This window comes from Schistocerca piceifrons, chromosome 1 (assembly GCF_021461385.2).
Source record: "Schistocerca piceifrons isolate TAMUIC-IGC-003096 chromosome 1, iqSchPice1.1, whole genome shotgun sequence".
Lineage (NCBI taxonomy): Eukaryota > Metazoa > Arthropoda > Insecta > Orthoptera > Acrididae > Schistocerca > Schistocerca piceifrons.
In genome coordinates, this window is record NC_060138.1 from 184,519,008 (window position 1) to 184,531,119 (window position 12,112).

Genomic DNA, 12,112 nt, shown 5'->3' on the forward strand with positions numbered 1-12,112 from the left:
TGCACTGTTGGACCAGAGTGGTCTGGTTCAGCACAAGGGAGACGAGAGCATAACATTTTGTTGTTGTTCAGTTTGCTTAATGCTCTACAGTAAATTATAGTGACTGATAATCAATGCAAATCATAGACCTGACTCATGATCTATGAGTTTACACTTCACAACCTGTTCACACAGACAATACAACACTAATTATAAGTTACAAGGTTAGTCATGAAGCAGAGGCCACAAACAACTGTGCAGCAGGAAGAAAATTTGATGTCACAGAAGCAAATGTTCGTAAATGGCATCAGATGAAGAATAAAAAATTAGAGATTGCTGGTTCTACACGCCAAAGTTTCAAGGGGCCTAAATCAGGAATGGTTTCATACACTGGAGCAGCAGGTTATTCAGTACATGTTAGAGAAATAAAATGAAGGCTTTCTGATTACTCTAGAAATTATTCAATGAAAGTTCTGGAATAAAGAGGAATTGGCCAATTGCATGTGTGTCTGAATTCAACACAAGTTCAAGTTTACATATGACAATGTTCAACATGGTGGGGCTTATGTTACAACATAGAGCATCATTGGCCCAGCAACTTCCCATTGTGTTTGATGAGAAACTACTTGCACATTAACATCATCTAAGAAAACACCATGACTGGTTAACTTTTTTGGCAGATCTTAAGATACTTCATATCAATAAAACAATTTGTAAATTTGATTACCCATAATACATCAAAAATAAAAATTTCTGAAGGAGCCTCTTTAAAAACAGGGAATCATCCTATATTCAGGGTTGTCTTATAGTAATCACAGGAAGCCAACTATTTTAAATGTAAATGTCCAAAACCTGATATTATCTGTAACACAAAAGTTGCACAGCTTGGATGCTTAAAAAGACTTGTAACAAGTGTCTGTCAATTCTGGTTCTTACCAATATAAGCACCTAAGAATTGAGAATATTCTGTCTCATTTACTGATTTACCCTCATGCATTGTTTCTAATCATGCGGTCAGGCCTTGTACAAAGCAGAAGTGAACCTATAGTGTTTTATCCAAAGTCAGTGACAATATCCATTTTCTGATAACCAATTATTAATCTTCAAGAAAATTTTATTTATACCTGTATGAGTTGAAGTTTCATGGATACTGGGTGCTAAAGCACCTCTTCAAGAAATTTTTGTAATATGCAGCATTTGCACAACTGGCCGGTTGAGTTTGTGGCTAGGTGCAGTTTGACATTAATAACTTATCTATTTTAGCACTGTTAAGAGCACTTAAAATCATTAATATTCCTATGCGTAAAATACAACTGATTATTTGTTGTGCCCAAGTAGCATCTCTATTCTCTCTAGAATTTGTCCCATCATACATGGTCCACGAGTTTCACGATTTGGCAGATTTGCTTTATTTTAACTTTGTGGTTGAATGATCTTGTCACCACAACAAACAGTTAATCCAAGGGCGGAAATTCGTGTGTGTCAACTGTCTGTGAATCATGTAAACACCGTTCTGTGCATTATTGTATTTTAACTTTTTGTCTACAAGATTTTCTGCAGCAGAGATTGGATTGGCGACCAGACCAGAATTTGCCTAAATGAATGTGGAAAATCACTTAAAACTCACACTGAGACTGGCCAGTGTTCTATCCACTGCATGATTTCAACCTGAGTCTGGTTTATCTCCTGGCCTTGCAAACTAGCTTGTTGCATGTTAACAGGTAAGAGCAAGACAGTGCACAAACTGCAAAACAACTGATCTATGACATGACATTATAGCTGGCTAAATAGAAAGTGCTTATAAGTGATTCACAGTTCCCCTCCCCTTCACAAAGAAATATTAGGATTTCTTGTTGGTGCTGTCAGTAGAGATTTACATGCTCAGAGAGGACGAGGTATGGAAGAAAGTTTGCCCTGTTCCTTTCAAACAAAGCAACTTCATATATGGCATAGAAGTTTCAAAGAGATCACAGAAACCCAAAAACTTTGTAGACAGATGGGAATTTGGAATCTCTATCCTCCTGAATGTGATGGATTGCAGTAGGAGATGGTAGATGAGTGTAAGAAACAGGTACTGAACTAGGACTATCCTGACTGGAATGACCCACAGAGTGCAGGATTGCAAGTGGACCATAAAAATGTTGCATAGATAACAGAATATTACTCTGGGGGATACTTCGACCCTGCTTAGACATTTTACACTGCTCTTCCCACACATACATATCTCTCTCTCTCTCTCTCTCTCTCTCTCTCTCTCTCTCTCTCTCTCTCTCTCTGTGTGTGTGTGTGTGTGTGTGTGTGTGTGTGTGTGTGTGTGAGAAATTAATCAAAATTTCAAAGACCTGGTGGTTCTAAACAGAAAAGGTGTAATGATAATTTTAAATTTAAAAATAGCTATTGAGCAACAAAGGCACAATAGAAGAAAATAGTAGCAGAATTTAACTTGACAATAAAATATCTTTTCACTGAAATGAAATTATCTGGTTCAGTTTTACACTGAGAAATTATATAGTTTTCACAAAAACCGGAAAACTTTTCATACTTACATTAAAGAAATTTGTGCTCTTTCTGTCAGCAAATAATCCTTGAAAATTGCTTCCAGGAGGGCGATTTTGGGCAGGAAGACAAGTGTAAATCCCCAGAAGTAACTCCCTGCATTTGCTGACATTACGATGGAATTTTGAATGAAAATAATAATGCGTCAGTCGGTACAGTGATTTATAGTGATGTGGAAAGCGTAGTACACATTCTTCCAATGCAATTAGGCAGCTTTTGATGAGACTATAGTGATCTGTACAAGAAGTGAGAGTCATATAATAGCTGAACATTTATTTTTAAAAACAAATTCATGCCTTAAATTAAAGTACCACTTAATGTGCACTCTATATGAAGTAACAAAGTCTTACATTATAATAGTCAGCATTTTTCAAAAATAAAAGAAAATAACTTACAGGTTCATAACATGAAATTTCATATACTCACATATAACTTTTCAAGGTCCACTTTGGAAAAATGTTATCTTATGCACTGTTGCTACCCTATTCCCATCTGATCAACCAAGAATTAATTTGCTTATCTGTTCCTTTACAGAGATATATATCTGTTGTAATGTGACTTTTCAGGTATGTAAAACATATGTGTGTTTGTAAGAAAGTAAATTTGGTGTGAAAAGTTCAAATGGAGAGAAAAAATAAACTATGGTATATTCAGCCAGCTGCATGGTCTGTGTCGCCGGCATATGCAGTAGCTAGATGCTGGCTTTTTATGATGGGAGGAAGAAAGGGGCTCACATTTGGAGAGACTGTCTCTCTGTTCATACCACTTGTCTGAATCAGTTTGAAAATGTCAACTGAATGGTACATGGCGCAATTCAGTAATGAAGAAGTACAGTATATAGTTTTAAAATTCTGTACATTCTGAGTCACAAAACTTTGTATACTGTATACCAGTTCATGAAGAATGAGGCTGGTCTAAACCTTATTTAAAAAATGACTACTACAAAGTTGCCAATGACGTTGGATCATTTACTATTCTAAATAAGAAACATACCAGGAATAAACTGAAAAGTGAAATTGATAATTTTGATAAATGTGTTACTCAACAAAAATATTTGAATGGTGGATGCCGAACAGTAAGAAATTTAATTCCAGTTCAATACAGAAAAAAATTTTTTGAGATGGTAGTTGGGCTCTAAGAAATATTAGCAATGATCTAGCATTTGCATGGAAGAAAATGAAAAATAAACGGAAATTATTAATGGAAAAAGAAGTCAGTCATGCAAGACAATTACAACATTTACAAGCCATACAGAAATAGTGGAAGGTTCTGTGTGTATGTGGTGAAACTTATTCACACCTTAGTCTTTGAATGATGGTAAGAAAAAGGCTTGCTACTACTTGCTTTTAAAAGAAAGAAAGCTGTTACTATACATCCTCAATGTTATAATAAGTTCATGCCAAAGACATTATAGATACTTAAGCTTGAGATGAACATTTCTAGTCATCATGTATACAGCAGAACTGTATTACTTTGTTAAAGCAACAAGGGAAATTTTCAGGCATTTGAAATTGCAGTCTTCATTGAATATGGGTTTTCAATTCTTGGATTACTCTTTGCCATCTAATTTAAATGGAATCAAACTTATATGAGATTCAATGGAAGAATCTTTATGTTACAAGAAAGTTACATTTACCACAGATGATGGATGTTAAAACCACTGAAGAAAAGTTGCACAAAATAGGTAAGACTGAGTGCAGTTTCACATTTTGCTCACATTTCTAAAGCAATAACAAGCACATGTCTGCAGTATATTCAAAAATGAGCTCTTTGAAGAAAGAACTAGGAGAAGTTATAATTAGTAATGACAGAGTGTAAGACACCTCAAAGAGGTAGGATGGGAAGAGAAGCAGTAAGGAGAGAATGAAACGACAAAAAGATATATGAACTAGGAAGTGGAGAAGAAAATTATGTGTAAGACAATCAGATTCCATCCTCAGAGCTCTGAGCCCACAATCATTAGATCTTCTGAAAATATCAGTAATATTAAAAAAATATATATTAGCAGAAGGATTCTCAAGCGATTATTTTTGGTTCAGAGAGGAGAATAGCACTCCACTATAATAAAATAAAATATTAAAAATCAAAACAAAAACTCTTCGATGATTTATTCATGTAAATAAAATGTCATATGGAGAGGATAAATATCTTTAAAAACAAATTAAAGTTGAGTCTCCTTTACAGCTCTTCCTGTGTTTGAAGTCTCTCAAACAAAAATCACAGAGTTATACACATGATGCATTTCACATAAAGTTCATCATGCATCTGTCTACAGAAGATATTGTGAAGTACCTCTCATCCCTGGCCCAAAAATTATCATTCTGGTTTACTGCATAGTCTTTATCTACAATTCTGAACATCTACATGAAATACAAATATAACATTCATTTGTTTTATTTGCTGAATTACTTAAATTATCACAATTTCCTAAGAAAGATTTTAAAAATACTATCAACCCCCTACTCTCTCCCAAACTCTTCAAACTGATCTCTTGCAATTCCGGTTTACAAACCATAGAATAGAGATGTATGTAGTTTTGTTTCAACTTACCACACTTTGTGTCATCTTTCTTCTTCTGATTTGTCAAATTTGTACTTCTGGGGCTCATCTTTTCTTCCTTTTTATCCGACTCAGCAGCTACAACAGTACCTGTAGACCGATTAGGATCTTCTGAATCTGAATCACTGCTATCACTGGAATCGCTAGAGGCCGAACTACTTGAGTCATCATCTCTGTCACTTGAAGAGGAGTCATCACTACTGTTTGATGAATCTGCAGCACTTGTTGATGTTTCAGTTCTAGTTGTAGTTGTAGTAGTTGTTGTTGTACTTTCCTGAGAACTGCGTCTTGCTAAAACAACTTCTTCAGGGACTTCGTGTTCATTATTTTTCTTTCCAGTGGCTTCTCTGTCAGCTGGCAATTCCTCTTGATCACATTTGTTTGAAACCATTTCTGATTTAACATCAGCTGCTGTCTCTAAACCATAGGGATCCTCATCTTCATCACATTCAACTTCCATGTCTAAAGGTATGTCATAATACATACTATTCTGTCTATCATCTTCATTATCACTTGGAGTATTAGGCTCAGTCTTCAAATTTGGTCCAACTTTTGAAGAATAGTTTACAGTTTTAATTTTCCCTGGACCATTCTTCATGTAATCATACCTTGACTCTACTGAGTCATCAGATATAACGACGACATCCATTTTACGTGACTTCACATTTCCGGACCTTGAACCTCCATTTCCTGCAGCTGGAACATCAGGTTCAAATGGTTCTTCAGGAATATATGTCTCATTATCTGCTACTTTTGAAATCATGTCTTCCATCAGATTTATGACATCTTCCATAATAGACAGGTCCTGTAATAAAGAGGAACAGAAACTGTTGGTTAAAAATATAACTTGACTTAATGACAAAATAAATGTGGTTTCTTACTTTGGAAAAAAAATCACATCTAAAAATTTTGAAACTAACAGTTCCTTTATTAGAAGAAAAAAGTAAGAAACGGAAATTTGTTTCATTCATTTTTCCTCCATTCATTCACATATCATCATGTTTCACAAATCCCAACATGAAAGAGATGCTTCAAGGATATAGAACAAGCCAAGTTACAGATTAAAAGGCAAAAGTGGCCACTGCTAGCTGCTTCTGAAAAGTATACTAGTAACAAAGAATAAACGCAATAAGAAATTTGATGCAGCAGTTGACTATGATGGCAGAAACTTCAGTTCCACAATATTAATAATCGGCTGCAGGGGATTGATATACCAGCAACTAGAGTTGAAAGCTGGATAGACCTGGAAGAAGCGAGGTGGGAAATAAGTGAAAAGAAAATGCTTAGAAGAGGTCGAGAATGAACAGAAGAAACAGTAAGAACAAGAATATACATGATTAAAAGACAAAGAGGATGGCTAACAGAGAAAAAGAAAATGCGCATCTTGTACATCTGCAAACAATAACATATATGCACTCACATGTGATTCCTCTATTAGTTTTGTATGTTTTAGTAGCTGTGGGTTCAACATAAGTAGCAGGTAGTGGCATTCTAGAACATGATATAATGATTATTGAATGCCTAGTTAGTTTGTATTTTTTTACCATGTTATATTGTTTGAAGTTTGACGAATGGCATGGAGATATATTTATCGCATAAACTCTATGATGGTAGCTTAGCTGAAGTGATACCGATAAATGAAATCAACATCTGCCTTGGAATTAACCAAGCAAACAATGCCAATCACACTCCGGTGAAGCAAAATATGAACAAAGAGTTTGCACAGCTTGTTTGGAAGATCCAGAAGACCAGTCTGAGCTAAGAGAATGCACTGCACCATTCTCTGATTATACATTTGGCATGGTACATAGGAACAACATTAATAGCCAATAACTGTGAGTACCATGAAAATACCAGCCCAGAAGCAACATCGCAATCTATCACTAGAACAGACAGCATTTCTGAAACATGTGGTGCTGTCCCTAGATTAATCTGCCTGCTGTAGTTGGTTTATTGACATCACAGTTTCATGCCACAGCTTACACCTGTAGTCGAGTTGGCGTAGGTTGATCCCTGACAGTTGCAGGAGGCTAGGCACACCATATGATTGAAGAAGTTCTGGAGGAGGTCGCTAACAAGCCCTGCAGAATGCCCATCAACATCCCAAAAGGATGACCACGTGCCCCGAGTTACTGAATTCAGACTGTCAAATGAGTGTGTATTCACATGATAGCAGAATTATTGGACTTGGGCATGTGGAACGTATATGGAAAACTTGTGCCCAGAAGTTTGACCAAGATGCAAAAGCAAGTGGAAGTGTGTGAAGAACTCAAGCACTCTGTGAAGTTGATCCCAATTTCCTGGACAACATGATGACTGGGAATGAGTCATGGGTCTTTCAGTACACTCTGGAGTCAAAGAGACACATTGCAGAATAGCCCATAACATTATTGTAGTGTCTGAATCAAGCTTGCACAAGCAAATTCCAGGTGAAGTCTGTGCTCATTTTTTTCTTTTATTTTTATTTATTTATTTTTAATGCAAAGGATACACTGCACCATGAGTTTTTACCCCCTGTTTAGACTGACAACACTCAATTTTACAAGGGATTGCTCCAGAGACCAAATCACAGTGGCGCTGCGTCTGAAAAGAGTTCCAGGCATTGTAGAAACTGCACCATGACAATGCGCTGGTTCACATCGCCTTTGTTGTCACAGTCCTGCCTGACCTCTACCAGTGTGACAACAGTGATGCAGCCACCCTACAGTCCAGACATGGCCCTAGCAGACGTTTTTTTGTTTCCTTGACTGAATAGAGTCATCAAAGGAAAGTGTCTCAAGTCTGGACAACACGCAAGCTACTTTGACAGCAACACTGAAGAACATTGACTGAGAAGATCCAGAAAGCTTGTGATGCATGGAAATCACGCTGGTAAAAATGTATTGATGCAGAAGGGTCATTCTTTAAAGAATTTTACATTGCTGAAACTACCTGAGAAATAAATAAAAAAAAGTGTGACACACTACTTTCCAGACAAACCCTGTATGTAATTATCCTGAACTTAATAGAATCTTTCGAGAAATAGTGGTACACTATGTGTATTCATACAATATCAATTATTATTTCAAGCCAAGGAGTCGTTTTTGTACCTCATACATGGCTTGGAGGTCTACAGTAATTGGATACACCAACACAACTTTTGATGTTGGTACAGTAGCCATCTCTTGCAATGACAAGAGAAGCCAGAAAATTCATGGGAAGTAATCCATACACTATTTTCATTTGTAAATCATTCCATTGTATGTGGAAGTACAGGGTGATTATAATTAAAGTTCAATTTTCAAACCATTGTAGAAATAACACAACTAATCAAAATGATGTCAAACTGCAGTGGAATATTATCGGAGAAGGGGGAAGATGTATAGCAGAAGAAAAATAAATAGTTACAAAATGTAACAATAGATGGTGCTGTAAGCATCATAATTTAATAGTGGTTGACTACAATTGATGAATAAATCATACAACAATGCCTAAGGCATTTGTCTGATGTTAAACAAACTGTATTACTCAGTACGCATGGGTGTACAGGCCTAATTCTGTTAGTTACGAAAGCCGATCCACTAAAGCAAGGTCTTATCACATTGGATGTGAAAAATTGGTTTTTAATTGTGCTGAGGCCAAAAACTGAATAAAAGGCATCACTCACAACGGTTTTTAATTGCCCTGAGGCCAAAAACTGCATAAAAAGCATCAATCACATCAGTTTTTAATTGTCCTGATGCCAAAATCTGCATAAAAATCACCAATCAAAACGGATTATTAATTTCCATGTGACTGGTGCAAAACATGTTCAATATGCTGTCCACCTTTTTCTGCAACAAGTTTAAATTGAGAAATAGCATGTTTCACAACTGATCGAAGTGTTTCCGGGGTCACATTCAAAATGTGTTGTGCATTGCATGCCTTCAATACAGCTAAGTTTGCAATTGGAACACTGAACACAACATCTTTCAGATAGCCCCACAGCCAGAAGTCACAAGGATTGAGATCAGGTGATCCAGAAGGCCAGGCTTAGGGAAATGGTGGCTGATAATTCTAGCATTTTTGAAATGGCGCTGCAGCAGCTGCTTAACTGGTTTTGCAATGTGTGGAGGTATGCCAGCTTGCATAAAAATGATCCCATCCACAAATCCACGCTGTTGGAGAGTTGGAATGACATGGTTGCGCTCATAGCACTTACCAGTGTCTCTTCGAAAAAATATGGCCCTATGATAAATGATGCCGTGAAGCCGCACCACACAGTGACCTTTTCAGGATGGAGTGGTACTAGTTGATTTGTGTGTGGATTTTCCGTTGCCCATATCTGACAATTCTGTGTACTGACATATCCTGTCAGATGGAAGTGGGCTTTGTGTGTCCACAAAATCTTCCACGCCAATCACTATCCACTTCCATGCAAGCAAGAAATTCTAAAGCAAAGGTCTCTCTTGCTGGCAGGTCAACAGGAAGCAACTCGTGCACATGGGTAATTTTGAATGGAAAGCAAAAAAGGATGTTTCATAGGATTTTATGCACCGTGCTCACACGGGTATGTCCCATGTTCAGGCAATTCTCTGTGCACTACATGTTAGCGCACCACCACTCATCTCCTCCCGTATTGCTGTGGCCACTGCTTTCACTGACGTTGAATCAATTTGTTTCCTCCCTCTACCAGGTTGCACACCAAAAGAACCCATCTTTTCGAATTTGTGAATAATTTTCTCCAGACCCATGGCAGTCATCAGACCAATGCCTTTTTACAACCCCTTCAGTGTCCAGAACTTCTGCAGAATGATATGTGTACAGTCATCATTCTTGTAATACAGTTTTAAAAGCAGAGCATGATCCTGCATTGAGACAGTCATGGCGAATGTCGCAGATGCAAAAGGAGGGATAGCCGTGTAACTGGTGTGTTTATAACAACTTCAATGGATAGTGTTTTCATTTACATATTCTGACACATACGGACATTCTATTGATCAATTTCCACACTATTTTTTTTTCTTCTGCCATACATTTTCCCCCTGTTGCAATTTGATGTCATTCTGACCAGTGGTGTTGTTTCTGCATTTTGAAAGTTTAATTATAATCACCCTTTATGATAAGTACTATGATGATAATGATAAATAAAAATTAATACACAAAAATGATCTGTATTAATGTACCCGTAGAAGCATGATATACATCACTTCAGAGATATGTGGCTTTCAAATTCACCACAAAATCTTAAAATACATACAGCAAACTTCTCATCAAGAACCAAAATATGTAGCACATCACTGGTTAAATTGTGGAATGTCTTCTTGTCACACAATGCACATTAACTGATGTGACACTGCCATTTGTCAAAGCAATGGCCTAATGTGGATAAGTGATGGGAACTAGTAAAGTAATTTTACAAGTCAGAGGGCATGGTTTGACTGGGGAGTAATTATTAAATGTGAATTTCAATGGAGAGAATGATTTTCTGTACTTTACATCTGATGCCACACTGCCCTAGTCTACATCTACATTTATACTCTGCAAGCCACCCAACGATGTGTGGCGGAGTGAACTTAACGTGCCACTGTCATTACCTCCCTTTCCTGTTCCAGTCGCGTATGGTTCGCGGGAAGAACGACTGCCGGAAAGCATCCGTGCACGCTTGAATCTCTCTAATTTTACACTCGTGATCTCCTTGGGAGGTATAAGTAGGGGGAAGCAATATATTCGATACCTCATCTAGAATTGCACCCTCTCGAAACCGGGACAGTAAGTTACACCGCGATGCAGAGCACCTCTCTTGCAGAGTCTGCCACTGGAGTTTGCTAAACATCTCTGTAATGCTATCACGCTTACCAAATAACGCTGTGACGAAACGCGCCGCTCTTCTTTGGATCTTCTCTATCTCCTCCGTCAACCCGACCTGGTACGGATCCCACACTGATGAGCAATACTCAGGTATAGGTCGAACGAGTGTTTTGTAAGCCACCTCCTTTGTTGATGGACTACATTTTCTAAGGACTCTCCCAATGAATCTCAGCCTGGTACCCGCCTTACCAACAATTAATTTTATATGATCATTCCACTTCAAATCGTTCCGCACGCATACTCCCAGATATTTTACAGAAGTAACTGCTACCAGTGTTTGTTCCGCTATCATATAATCATACAATAAAGGATCCTTCTTTCTATATATTCGCAATACGTTACATTTGTCTATGTTAAGGGTCAGTTGCCACTCCCTGCACCAAGTGCCTATCCGCTGGAGATCTTCCTGCATTTCGCTACAATTTTCTAATGCTGCAACTACAGCATCATCCGCGAAAAGCCGCATGGAACTTCCGACACTATTTACTAGGTCATTTATATATATATTGTGAAAAGCAATGGCCCCATAACACTCCCCTGTGGCACGCCAGAAGTTACTTTAACGTCTGTAGACGTCTCTTCATTGAGAACAACGTGCTGTGTTCTGTTTGCTAAAAACTCTTCAATCCAGCCACACGGCTGGTCTGATATTCCGTAGGCTCTTACTTTGTTTATCAGGCGACAGTGCGGAACTGTATCGGACACCTTCCGGAAGTCAAGGAAAATGGCATCTACCTGGGAGCCTGTATCTAATATTTTCTGGGTCTCATGAACAAATAAAGCGAGTTGGGTCTCACACGATTGCTGTTTCCGGAATCCATGTTGATTCCTACAGATTAGATTCTGGGTTTCCAGAAATGACATGATACGTGAGCAAAAAACATGTTCTAAAATTCTACAACAGATCAACGTCAGAGATATAGGTCTATAGTTTTGTGCATCTGCTCGATGACCCTTCTTGAAGACTGGGACTACCTGTGCTCTTTTCCAATCATTTGGAACCTTCAGTTCCTCTAGAGACTTGCTGTACACGGCTGTTAGAAGGGGAGCAAGTTCTTTCGCGTACTCTGTGTAGAATCGAATTGGTATCCCGTCAGGTCCAGTGGACTTTCCTCTGTTGAGTGATTCCAGTTGCTTTTCTATTCCCTGGACACTTATTTCGATGTCAGCCATTTTTTCATTTGTGCGA

The 12,112-nt window shown here is 37.8% G+C and overlaps 1 protein-coding gene across 1 annotated transcript in view; it reads right to left on the reverse strand.

Moving 5' to 3' along the window:
- LOC124783727 (calcineurin-binding protein cabin-1-like) overlaps positions 1-12,112 on the reverse strand; it is a 252,819-nt gene that overhangs the window by 21,009 nt on the left and 219,698 nt on the right. The window contains exons 27-28 of the mRNA XM_047254043.1: positions 5,086-5,899; positions 2,526-2,770 (exon numbers count right to left, since the gene is read on the reverse strand). Of these exons, the coding sequence (XP_047109999.1) occupies positions 2,526-2,770; positions 5,086-5,899 (1,059 nt within the window). The remainder of the gene's footprint in view (positions 1-2,525; positions 2,771-5,085; positions 5,900-12,112) is intronic.